Below are 13,120 nucleotides of genomic sequence, written 5' to 3'. Positions count from 1 at the left end.
GGGAACTGGTTCTTTCCTTAGGCTGTATGAGCACCAAGGGTGAACGGGGGCATCAGGCTAGTGGCAGGTGCCTGGACCAGTTTAGCCATTTTTTCCACCCATTCAAGACTTACAACAATCAAAACTGTGATTCTTAGGTTTTTAAACTCTGTTTTAGTTTCATGGTTAAGAAGCTCAGAGAATCAAAAGAGCAATCTGCAGTAGGGACTACTGGGTTCTTGGTTCTGGACTCAACTTTAATAACGTCTGGCTCCAGGATGTAGTCGGCCTTCCAATCTCCTTGTTATCTGGCACCACACATTTCATCCCTTCTTTTTCCTTTTTTTTTTCTTTTTTTTTTTTTTTTTTTTTTTCGAGACAGGGTTTCTCTGTGGCTTTGGAGCCTGTCCTGGAACTAGCTCTGTAGACTAGGCTGGTCTCGAACTCACAGAGATCCACCTGCCTCTGCCTCCCGAGTGCTGGGATTAAAGGCGTGCGCCACCACCGCCCGGCCATCCCTTCTTTTTCTTCTGGCACTAATTCCATGTCTGACCACAGGCAAGAAGCAAAATCTGAGCCCCAATCCTCCGAGGTTTTGGGGAATGTTCTATTCATTCATATAGGAAAAGGGAAATGCCAGGAGGCCACAAGCATGACAAAAGTGTAAGAGAAAAAAATGAATTTTTTTCATGAGGTCTAACTCGGGGACAACTGAGGCCTATTAGCAATCGTCAAACCCCAAGCACCACTGGAATTGAGGGGTGGGAACAGGGAGTGTTTTAAGGACCGCCGCTAGGTTGAGTGAGTTAAACAGTGTTATATATCACCAAACAGGAGTGGAGGACAGGAAAACCAATGCTCACGATAGTTAACACCTTTTTCCAACCAGCGGACATTAAACATCACAAGTGTCTGTAAAGCTCTGCTGTGTTTGTGTGAACCTGTCTGCATTCTCAGGAAGGTCACGGAGCCTATGGACAGGAAGCAGGGCATGACCAGGAGTGTGACGGCACAGGGGTTCACACCGGGGCTCCCTTGGCTAACCGAGTAAGCAAGGCCACACTAAATGAACCATCTCAGACTCTCAGCACAACCCAAAGCGAGCAGCAGAAAATCTCCATGCACTCGCCCACCAGGCAGAGCTGTGAGCCAACCATTTCCTCCTCCTCACTCCTCACCTAAACTCCACCAAGGCAGGACACCTAATATTAACAAGCACTTTGGCCATACAAGGACCATTTAATGAGAGGCGACGAGGCTGCTACTTCAGGCCTAGCAATCAAATCACCTTTCTGCATTTCCTCTTATCTACAAAAACACTGAAGTAAAAAAAAATAAATAAATAAAAGCAAAAATGAGACTTCAGTATTCCCTTTTTTTGTGGAACCAGGGATGATTGGCATTTATAATGTTTGAAGCACGTAATTCATTCTTAGAAAGTGTAAGATATTAAACGGTATGTTAAATTTTATCTACAACTTGAATTGGAAATTATTTCTAATGGTTTAAATGAAATAGCAGGTGAAAACAATCCAAAATAAGCATGTCCTGTTCTCTGTAGAAGACTTCCTTCAGTGGTGAATGTAATTTATTTGCAGTGACCACACAAATCCAATGCTATAAGTCGGTACGCACATTAAATCAAGACAGAGCTGGTGTAGTTGATCGTGTCTATTAACTCCAGCACACAGGAGGCAGAGGCAGGACGAACACCAGTCTAAAGCCAGAGCGGTCAATATAGTGACCAGGGCAGCCTGAGTTACAGTGAGACTGTCTCAAAACCAATTCTAAAAATACAAAAATAACTCAAGATCCAGCAGGGACATTTAATTTTCAATACCTGATGGATATTTCAGATTTGGGGGTGGATAATAACTGTGTGTTTCTAATATGGCCAATGAAAGAAATAAAATTTTAATTTAAAAGAAAAATCTGCCCTTGAGTACAAACATAAGGAATTTCCTACTATCCTGTGTTAAGCAACTTTATATTTGTTGCACTGAAAGAAGAAGCCTCGAGAAAGCAAAGCAATCATACAGCTCTATTTTTTTCTTCTTTCCACATTATACACACAAGCCCCAGCTATTTAAACAGGCACAAAGGAAAAACATTACTTCTTAATAGAATGACATAGGAATGGAAATATTTCTTACTTCAAGAGCAGCCGTGGTACTTGTTTCTACAACGAAAACTGATGTTATCGTGATTAGTTAATTACTCATCCCAACACCTTAGACTTGATCCTGGGGACGTTCATCACTTCTCCACCTCGTGCTACTAAAGCCTAGTGCAGTAATTGCTGATAATCTTAACTGCAACATCTAGCAGATAGAGGAGATTAAAGTCACAGAGTGCCTCTCTTGGGGCAGACACTGGGACCACAAGTGCCTTAGCATAAATCAGAGCACCTGGGAGGCTGAGGCGGGAGGACTACCTTGAGTTCTAGGCCAGCCTGGGTTACACAAGAAACACGTGCAAGCACACACACACACACACACACACACACACTTCCTCAAAGAAAGGCCCACTTAGGGTATGCCTGTCCCCACACTCCACTAAAGGGGGATGACATGCATATACGCATGTCCTCTGGATATTAAGTGTAGGAGCAGCGTTAATTTAATCAAACATCCTCTAATTTAATTTGATCCATAATTACAAAAAATGATGGTACTCTCAAAAATTAAGAAATAATGTAATTTAGTCCCTCCCCCAAAGACAATAAAGCTTGAGAATTTACTGATACATTCTCAACTAGTCAATCAATGTTATGCCAATCCTGGGACTTGTATTTTGGTACGGGATAGCCATACCAACTAAGATTTTATTTTTTGTATTTTTGAAATAAAGGATATGAAATAAGTTCTAAGTATTTTAAAGGTACACATTAAATCAATCAAGCTTTTGAAAATATTTACAGATGAAAGCTTCCTTGCAATTTCTACATTCATAAATGTTTCCATTAGTTAAGAGATATTTTGGAATGTAGTCAAGCTATTTTGAATGTCGACTCCTAACAACTGGGCTAGGCTAAAGAGTCTCCATAGACTAAGTGCCTGACAATGCCCAAAGCTCTTTTAAATCAGTTGTCCCTAAAAGGATAAAGAAAGAAAACCCTAACCACGAAAAAGTGTGTTTTTATAGAAACTTTTGATGTTAATTCTACTTCCTCAATATAAAACTGGATTAGGGCAGCATCAAAGCCTTGACAATTTACTACTCAAATATGCGTTTCTCATTCTTCCTCAGAAGAAAACGTCATCCATTCCAGCTACATAAAACTCTCCAAAAGCTTTCCTACGATAATGTGAAAACCCAAATACCCACTCCTTGGGGGTGAGAAACACACACACACACAAGCCTGGAGAACTAGGCACGCTTTTCGCTTATGTCAACCTTCAGGAAAATGGAAACAATACAGCCCTAAGTCATCAGAAAAAAATCACCACTGCGGATCAAACTATTTTATGTCTTTCTCGTATTCCACTCCAAGCTCAATACTCCAATTTTGCACCGGTTCGCCTGTCTCAAATCCAGAACGCGTAAGGAGCAATCTACTACTGAAGCAAAACAGTTTCTTAGCATGAGAGTTCTACTCATTGCCCGTAGCGTAGCTTTAGAGAAAAAAAGAAAAAAAACCTTCAAACATACTCATTTTCCTCCTGCTATAATAAAATCAGGAGACATCAGTGCAGGAATGCAGCCAGAGAGCAGCCCCAAGAATTAAACAAACAAGCAAAATACCCAAACACGGAACACGCTCTGAACAAAGGAAACACAAGCGTGTGAACAGGAAATGAAGCAACTCTATACACATAAATACCTTTTGGGGCCGCCAACGTAGGTGAAAGTAAAGGTGGAGTCTGAGTATCTGAAATCTGAAACAAAAAGTCCTGTTAAAAAGCCACCCCGGGTGGGTTGTTTTTAACCCCAATTCTGTCTTGAACCTGCTATTTCATCTGAGCCAAGGAGGCCCGATTAGGAGGGAATAGAGGGCTAGAGAACGAGGGGTGGGCACGGCTACGGTGCGGGAGGGGATGCTGAGCACCCCGCGGGGTGCAGCGGGAGTCTGCCCCCCGCAACAAGTGCCGGGTGCCATGGCAACGGCGGGAATTTCCCAGCCAGGCGGCCGGAAGCAGCCCCAGCCAAGCTTCGGGCTGCGAAGCCCGAACTGCTCTCGGCCTCAGGGGAGCAAAGATGGACGCGAAGGGACCCCCAGGCTGGGCCTGCGTAGCTTGGGAGCCCCGGGAATCCATTCGGTACCCGGCGCGGTGTGTGTGCGCTCGCCGAGGAGCGGGTGCAAGCAAGGGGGCGGGAGCTCGGCCCAGCGCTGCCTTCTCCCGGGGCCTCGGTGGCGCCGAGCGGAGCGGAGCAGCGCAGCGCAGCGCAGCCGGTCCCCTCCCGGCCGCCGCCGTTCGGCCGATGGCGCAAACCCGCCTGCTCGGCCGCGGCTGCCGGAGCCGGGAGGATGCTCTGGGCAGCGCCGGTGGCTGGAATCCTGCGCCCGGCCCCTGCGCTCCGACCGCGCGGGTTCTGCTGACCCCGGAGCCCGAGGCTGCCCTGGCCTGTCAAAGCTGGGGGGCGGGGGAGAGGGGGCGCGTGCCCCCCTCCCCCTTGGGGTTCCAGCTCACGCCGCTGCAGCTGTTTCCAAATGCACCCGGAACGGGGACTTGCAGCCCCACACTCCCCCAACACACACACCCCAAGCCGCACGCGTCGCGGTCAGAAATCTGGGCAGGGGGGTGGCCGGAGGGAAGGCTGGCTCCGGGTCCCAGGATCCGGGAGGCAAGAACTCACCTGCAAACAGGCAATCTTTCTCGGCTCTGGACTTCTGGATCACGATGTCGATATCCTTCTGAATTCTCTCTTGCCTTGAACACATCCCCATTAAATAAATCCCTGGAAAAGAAGCAGCCGCTATTTCCACCCCACCCCACCCCCCTCGCACGCTTCCAGCTTTCGTAAATATTCAGTTAAAAATGAAACCTCTGGCCGAGGCAGGGGCTGAAGGCGAAGTGGTTTCGGAAGTGATCCCGGGTGAGAGAGGAGGAGGTGGAGGAGGAGGAGGAGGAGGGGGAGGTCGGCTTTGCATTCCCAGATGTGACCGCCCAGCTGCTGCTGCTCGCCGCTGCTGGATTCCAATTTCCTCCCCTTCTGACAATGGATGGTGATGACACCGAGTCTCACTTTCTCCCTCCCCCGCCCGGGCAGACGGCCGTGGAGAGCCGAGGGGCACGAAGGGGGCCGGGGATCGCTGGAGAGCGATCGGCAGCCTTGGAGCTGCGGGCGCCGGCGAGGGGCGAGCCCCGCTCCGACTCACGCGCGCACACCCCTCGCGGCCCGCACGCCGGCCTTCCCACACCCGCGCACACTCGCGCCCGCGGGCGGCGGCCGTGCCCAGGCTGCTGCAGCGCCGCCCGCCCGCCGCAGACCCTCCCGCACCGGCTGCGGGTCACCGAGCCCGGCTGCGCGCCGCTGGGGCTTTAATAGTATTCGCCATCCGCGCAGTCTGGATTTCCCCACCCCCGACCGCCACTCGCGCCGGGAGCTGAGTGACAGTGTAGGTAGTGAAGACTCCCTGGGGCTCCCAGCCTCTCCCGCACCCCCCCTTCCACCACTTTTATGAATTCGACTCCACTTTCAGAAGGAATTATGAGTCATATGGAAACCCAAGCCCGAGTGGCTGGGAGGAAGAAAGGAGGAAAAGAAGAATCTTCACGAATTAAAAATAAATAAAGTGAACAAATCTTTCCTTGTAGTCAAATCAGACAAGAAAAGGGAAAGCCTAGAGATTACTCCAGAATCACTCCCCTATTTCCTTAATGCCTTCAGTTTTTGGTAGTGGTAGTGATGGGGTTTTGTGGTTGTTATTGGTTGGTTGGTTGGTTTTGTTCTGTTTTGTTTTGTTTTGTTTTGTTTTGCTTTTCTCCCAGGTTGAAGTTCAGCCGCTTTGAGGAGCTCTTTAGAAAATGAAACCCTTTCTGCGAGACTCCAAAGACACCCCAGTTCTTCCTTCTAAGCCGTTAATAAGAAATTGACAGGCGCAGCTGGAATGTGCCAGGGTCTCCCTAGAAGAGGGGCTGGCTTGGGGCCTATTCAAAAGCCACCCTTGTGCGGGTTGCTCAAGGGAAAAGCTTCTCCAGCCCTGTTATCCTTAGCAGAAAGGGGATACTGCTGAGATCCTCGTTCCTGCACTGCCTCAAGCTTATAGTAGCTGACCCACCCTTATTGCCATATTTATTGCCGTACTTAACGTGGACAGGGTTCCTCCAAGTACTTTAGCATTTTCACTGGGAACTTTCCCTTGGCAAACCAGGCCCATTTTGCTTTGCATTCCAAAACCAAACAGTGTCTGGAATAAAGGAGGCATTATCAATCAGCTAGCTGGTCAGGGGCCTTTTCATCTTCCAGATAGGAATAGTGAGTAGGCGAGAGGTTCTTCCTGTGCTGGCGAGCCTGGCTGAGTGCCCCAGGCCTAGGGGCTGAACAGACAAACCCAGAGGAGTATTATCATCTCAAACCCTGTAGAACCCAGCCGCTTACTGCTCTTGACACTCAGGTTGGAGGCTAACCCATCTCCAGCCTTTGAGCATCTGTAGTCTCAGACTTAACCTTTTTTGTAATCATCAGTTGCTGACAGTCCTGGGTGACAACAGAAGACAGCGTCCTGCAGCAATTAGGTGTGTGGGGTGGTGGGGCTTTCCAGAGTAAAGTTCTCCTACAGGCCTTGGACACCAGTATCCTTAGCCCTGCCCTGATAAGTGGTGTGAGCCCCAGGCCTATGATTGCTCCAATTTGCATTCCTTTAGGCTTGACAAGACTCAGAAATTCTTCCAGAGACCAAACAAGGCCTTCAGTTTCCCCACACTACCTTGCTTGAGAAGACTTCTCTAAAGGTTAATGCTGCAATGAGGGTGGGGGAGGGGCTCAGAGGGGCGTGTCTTCTCGACTAATATGAGCCATACCTGTTTATAGAGCCAGAAAAGGGGTGTGGTGATAGTGTTTGAACCGATCCTGGTAGTTCCTCACCAAGGACCGAGTTGACACGTCGGCCTTCTGACGGAATACTAGGGAAAGTCTCCACGAGGTGGGGGGGGGGGGGGGCTTCAAGGTCACCTAGAGTTTACCAAGGTGCCTGGTGGGACCTGTGCTAGCAGTTTGAAACACTCACTTCTGAGATAGTGACATTAGCAGTTGGAGTTACCTGGATTGCTTCTTCTATCCCAGAGGAGAAAAGCCATGGTGATTGCAGTATAGCTTCCTCAAGGCTCCTGTGGAGTGTTCAGAATGGCAAGTGGCTAGGGTGAGAGTATTTGGGCTGGCTACTTGATTGATAACCCAGTGCTTAAGGCCGCCAAGACATCAAGGAAGGATAGTGAAGATCACAAGTTAAGGCATCAATTTACCCTAGTCTGCAACATACCACTAAAAAGGATACTTTCAAGCTACAAAGAAACCCTATCTCGAAAAACCACACAGACACACACAAAAAAGGATACTTTCAACAAAGTCCCATTGCCAGTATCATTTATTTAACAGTGCTTTAATGATGCTTGACTCCTTCAGCAACGGCTTTAGAGAGGCAGGTTCCTTCTTCAAGACCTTAGTGCTGGCTGAAACAAGAGGAGTTGTTCCTCACAGCCTTTGTGAGTAAGGTACGTGGCTCTCAGTGTCTCCATCAGCCTAAGTTTCCAACAGTAACTGAAGTGGCTCAGATCTTTCCTCTCTCCGTTTCTTGACAGTGGTGGCATGATGTGGAAGACAGGAAGATCAGATTCAATTCTGCCACATCAAAAGTAAGAGATTGCATCCCACCTCGCCTAGCAGATAAGAAACACGGCATGCTGGCATCTTCAGTCATCCCATTGAACTTAAAAAAGAGCGCTCCACATTCTCTAGATACACTGCACCTATATAGCAACTCTCTGCGGCTGGATGAGTCCTGATTAGGACCTAGTGGGTTCAAGTCCCCCCCTACCTGCTTTGCTGCAGACACCTCAGACAACAAAAGAACATTTCTCTTCTCATTTTTGCCCACTCCTAAACTTACAAGTACATCATTCTATTATAAGCTAATCATATACATACAGGAATAAAACTATTTAGTATAAATGTGCTTGTCTCCCCTATATACAATTGACAAATTTCTCATTGTTCTGCTACTACATGCAGTAGTTTTTCTAGCATATTGTTTGGATAAATTTGTTACAGGTAACTTATAATTTCAGGACTAGCGCTATCCTCTAGTCCATAGCGGTATGCCCTATGTGCCTGGCATTCTTGGAGATCCTGAAGGTAACTTTTTTTTTTTTGGAAGTCTCCTTCCGAGTCACTCTATTTGACAGGCACCATTTGGTTGCATGAAAGAACTCTAGCTGAAATCAGAAAAGACTACATGGGATTTGCTGGCTTGTGGAGTATGGAGGCCCGAAAACAGGAGCCTGTTTCCACATTGAACAAAGATCAGAGAGTTGGAATTTACCTCTAGTTGCTTCAAGGTTATTGTCTGTTTCTACCTCCAACAAAAATCCCACCTAGTTGTTGCTCAGAGAATTCTCTCTCTCAAGGTTGTTGTCAACAGGTGGGATTTTGTATTTCAGGAATAGAGAAGTAGATATGTTTTTTACCAAGTAAGTTCCAGTTCCCTTATGGAAATAACTTTGGATTCCACCCAGGGAGTGGTTTGCCTAAAGATCTAGGGTGTGAGTGTACCTTGTTTTGTTTAACTATGGATGTAGATAGTGACATTCAATTGATGCGTCCATTCCATTCTGTCATGATAATGCAGTTTTTTTTTTTTTTTGTCTTACTCCTACCTTTTGGGATCAGGGGTATTTAAAACAATTGGAAATTAAATGCGGGCAAATTTCAGTACTCACTGGAATTCCCTCCAGATACCATTCTATGCTTCTTCATTTTATTATTCTCATCTGTATCTCCATATATATATATTTTTTTTTTTTAGTTTTTTGAGACAGGGTTTCTCTGTAGCTTAGGAGCCTGTCCTGGCACTAGCTCTTGTAGACCAGGCTGGCCTTGAACTCACAGAGATCCACCTGCCTTTCCCTCCCGACCTCCCGAGGGCTGGGATTAAAGGCATGCGCCACCACCACCCGGTGCATCTCCATATTTTTATTAATAGTTCTAAACCCCCATGCCTCTACCCCAGCGAGAGGTATTTCTGTCGAGGCTGGTCCCTGACAGTGGAGCTGGGAAGCCTCTATGAAAGGAACCAGGGCCTTCAGGAGATGAACTAGAAGCTCACATCAGTGAGAACTCACTTTCCTCCTCTTTCTGCTGCTCAGCCTTGGTAGTCTTTTAAATAATGGGTAAATTGTCCTCTGCTAATCTCACACATGTACCATCTGGATACAATGGGGAAGGACTGTCTGCCCACATCACATCAAGGGCCCTTTTCCTGAGCAGCCAATGTTGACACACAGATGAAGGACTGTGATAATTTATGCTATATCTAAGAGTCTAGTATCCACTCACGTGTTTAGGGAACATATGCTTATAGGGAAATCATAACACAGCACATCCTGAGGGGTTGCTAGTCTGGAAGAGTAAAAGTCATTTCAGCCAGGTGTGGTATTGCTTGCTTATGTTCTGGGAATATAAGCGAGGAAGGGAGGCTGAGGAAGGAGGCACATAAGGCAGAGGCAAGACTGAGCTAACCAACCTGGGATAGAGGGTGAGAACCTGTTTCAAAACCAACAAAACAACAAAAAGACAAAAATCAAAATTACTCAGTCAGCCAACTGACTCCATTTCTCAAGACCTATCTTCTATGGGACGTGAGTCTTATGAAGGAAGTAATGTCTTCGATCTGCATGGTTTGGTCACAGTGATACTCACAGGGTCAGGCTGTCCTGACTAGCATATGTCCTCTGGGCATGCCCCAGCAGCAGCACCTATTACATTACTATTTGTCTTCCTTTCTTAAGTGGCTCTGAGCCTGAGTAATTTGCTCTCTTCAAACGCCTTTCTCCCTTATTTCAGCTGATGTGTGAAACACAGACCGTACTTCACAAATACTTGTTAAAAGACAGGGGATTGTAGCCTTCCATGGAGCAAAATGGAAACAGCAAAGAAGAGCCTAGGGTTCAGAGCCCCAGAGATGGAGGCTGGATTGCAAGGAAGTCCGAGTGTGGGAAAGAAAGTCAGGGGTAAAGAAAGTGTGAAATAGTGTTAAAGGCAGCAGGAAGATCTGAACACAGTGGGGATGCTGTGCTTGAGATCCATATACTTTCAAATCTACCGGTTCACTTCTTTTCCCAGCCCCACGTTCAATGATTCACATGTAGTGATTTCATATTAGTGTCATGGAATAAGCTATGGTCAGGCTATTAAACCATGGAAGTTAGAATCACCACTTAGCTGGTTTTCTTCTGCACCAGAAAGGTGAATATTAATCGCTTGTCATGCCACTACATGGAAACAGGGAGAGAACAGGGCTATGGCTATAAATGAAACCTTGAAGCTATAACAACAGTAAAAAAGGAATCAAACACTTTGATAAAGACACTTTTGGGCAAGACACCATACGCCTGTAATCTCAGCATCCAAAGGCAGAGGTAGGAGGATAGCTGCAAGTTCAATGCCAGCCTAGTCTACATAGAGTTCCAGGCCAGCCAAAACTATAAAGCAAGATTGTACACACCGATTTCTCTGTCACAGGAAGATTGTGAAAGAGAAACACATGGCAAAACTTGCTCAGTCTCTGCAGGTTGCCGTCTTCAACAGAGTTTTGCATGGCAAAATTGGCAGACGGCAACGTGAACAGTTGCCCTATGTTAGAGGCTTGCAGTTTTAAGGAAGTGCTTCAGGAAGTAGATCAATCTTAGCCTGTGTCATAGGCTGGAACCATGCCAGGCCCAATCGCAGCTGCATTCCAGCAGGGCCAGGTGTGGCCATGGCAGCAGCATTGCTTTAAATCTGAGCCAGTAACTCATCTACCCCACTTGGTCCAAGTCTACTTTCTCATGCCACTTGGCACACCAGCCTCCTGAAATGTTGATATTAGCAAACTTCCAGCAAAAAGGTTGCCAACCCTCACATATTTTTCTTTACTGTCTAGGTTATTTTAGGTGTGGGCCTGCCCAATAGGAAAAGTATGAACTAAATTGGATTTTATATTGTCTCCCAGTCTCCTCTCACACACACATTCTCTCCCCCCTCTTCATCTTACAATTGCTCACACTCACTCTTCCGCTCTCTCTCTCTCTCTCTCTCTCTCTCTCTCTCTCTCTCTCTCTAAGTTTATTGATGAAAGAAAGGAGAGAGGCCAGGGTAAGATGGATCAATAGGTAAAGGTGCTTGCCGCCAGGCATTATGAACTGAATTTGATCCCCAGAACCCTCATGACTGGTGGAGAGAACCGACCTTTGAACGTTGTCCTCTGACCTTCACAGGCATCCCAACACACACACATTAAAAAGTACAAAAGAAAGAAGGAAGGAGTTAAGGAAGGAAGAACCAAGGTTGTGCATCAGTTGGTAGACACCCAGCTATGCTGTAATCCCAGTACGGGGGATGCAGAAGCACAGGATTCTGGGTTTCCAGGCCATCCTCAGCTACAAACAAGTTTGAGGCCAGCCTGAGGTACAGAGAACCCTGCCTCAAAGACAGGAAGAAAAAGAGGAAGGGATTTGGGGAGGGAAGTAGGAAGGAGGAAGGGAGGAACTGGATGTATACTTAGTGGTTGGTTATGGTAAGATTAAAAACAAAGGCTGGTGTTCTAAAGAATGGTAGGGTTAAAATAGCCATGTTGGGAACACTGAGGATGAGAACTGAAAGGGCTTGCAGCTGGATGTGAGATTAAGCTGGCCAGATAACAGGAATAGAAAGACTATGAGCTGGTGTTGGGTGTTGGGAAGTTAACTGGTTCCCTCTCCTTGAAGAACACAGCAAGGCACTGTTGCCCTTTCTTATAATGGTGAATCTAATAGAGCCAACTGCAGCAGACTAACATTGATGCCTTTGGAAAAATCTCCACCTCTTTCAGGAGAGAGACTTCCTCAGATCACCCCAGACCAGGAGTAAAAGATGAGATTAAAAAAAAATAACAACAGTAGCTTTATCTTCGGATCTGTAGTAGGAGTTAGCTTCATAGCAAAACTCTATGCTGATCACTTAAAGAGAGTAGAGGGTGATTAACAATTGGCAAATCCTCACATGAGTTAAGTAAAGGCTGTGACATCTGCAAGGCTAACATGATCAGCTATGCAGCCTGGCCAGCAGACAGCCAATAAAGACAAGTCTGAGGTAGAGAGAAAAGGTTTTCAAAGTATGGTCACTCCCTAATGGATCTTGAAGAGAAGCTGATCTACTCTGTGGTTGGGTCAGGGGGACATACACTAGACATTCGTTGGCTCAACTAGTGAAATGCTCAGAGGGTTAACCAATATTAACAGAAATTACCCAGGCTTCATCCTGTTTCTACCCTATAAAAAGCCCTTAGATAAACAGCTTGGGTCCCCTCACACCCCTTAGAACTTTCAGAGTTCTCCAACAGATCAAGATTCCTCCCTCATGGCTTCCTCACACCGTTTAAACTCATCCTTCCAGTTGCCCTTGAGTTTCAGTCATCAAATTCCCAAGACAAGGACCCAGAGTCGAGCCACAGACTCAGTTGAAGTTCTGTGTGACCCTGATTGTGCCAAGTCCTAACTCCTGAGTTACCTGCACCCGAGATGAGACACACCTCATCTCAGTAGAAAGGCAGGGAAATGAGAAGATCTGGCTTAAAGACAATGTCTTTGAGCAGGAACGATCCCCTCTGAAAAGCAATCACGGTTCTTTCCGGGTTCCTCAGGAGGAAAGTATAGAATGGGGGCAGCAGCAATGGCAACACAGTCTCTTTGGATGAGTAAGACACAGGAGAGGTCTTTGCAGAGTGACTTTGTTGTGAAAGTTTCCTATCTACGAGGGCGAAAGGGCCTCCGTGGGCAGGCACCCGCAAAGTTGTTTGGCATCAGAGCAGCCCAAGCTCCTGCTTCCTCTTTTCCAAGTTCCAGATCCTTAACAGCAGCTTCAGCGCTAGCACAGCCCTAAGCCTGACTCTCTTGGTGTCTTTAGCCTTTCCATTGTATTGAGAACACTTCATATTTAAAACTACCACTCTGTACTTTTTTTTTTT

General features: G+C 46.8%; 1 protein-coding gene and 1 long non-coding RNA gene across 4 annotated transcripts in view; one reads left to right on the top strand and one right to left on the bottom strand.

Annotated features, from left to right (window-relative positions):
• The window catches only part of Parp8 (poly(ADP-ribose) polymerase family member 8), a 165,299-nt gene extending 159,764 nt beyond the window's left edge, over positions 1 to 5,535 (bottom strand). Inside the window, exons 1-3 of one of the 2 annotated variants that reach the window (XM_075976032.1) lie at positions 5,422 to 5,535; positions 4,777 to 4,878; positions 3,803 to 3,857 (exon numbers count right to left, since the gene is read on the bottom strand). In XM_075976032.1, coding sequence (XP_075832147.1) covers positions 3,803 to 3,857; positions 4,777 to 4,867 — 146 coding nt within the window. In that variant the 5' untranslated portion in view covers positions 4,868 to 4,878; positions 5,422 to 5,535. Of the gene's footprint in view, positions 1 to 3,802; positions 3,858 to 4,776; positions 4,879 to 4,965; positions 5,376 to 5,421 lie in introns of those variants that run through there. The other variant, XM_075976031.1, reaches the window with a different exon arrangement.
• Positions 5,536 to 5,875: 340 nt separating this feature from the next.
• Positions 5,876 to 8,065, top strand: LOC142851884 (uncharacterized). Of its 2 annotated transcripts, XR_012910884.1 has the most exons (4): positions 5,876 to 6,659; positions 6,789 to 6,875; positions 7,546 to 7,634; positions 7,722 to 8,065. It is a non-coding gene; the product is annotated as an uncharacterized LOC142851884 (long non-coding RNA). The 2 variants fall into 2 exon arrangements; XR_012910883.1 differs by having other exon boundaries at positions 5,876 to 6,875.
• Positions 8,066 to 13,120: the final 5,055 nt, after the last annotated feature.

The sequence above is a fragment of the Microtus pennsylvanicus genome, chromosome 6 (assembly GCF_037038515.1).
Source record: "Microtus pennsylvanicus isolate mMicPen1 chromosome 6, mMicPen1.hap1, whole genome shotgun sequence".
Taxonomy (NCBI): domain Eukaryota; kingdom Metazoa; phylum Chordata; class Mammalia; order Rodentia; family Cricetidae; genus Microtus; species Microtus pennsylvanicus.
Note: the sequence above shows the minus strand (reverse complement) of the source record. Positions and strands in the feature narration are given on the sequence as shown.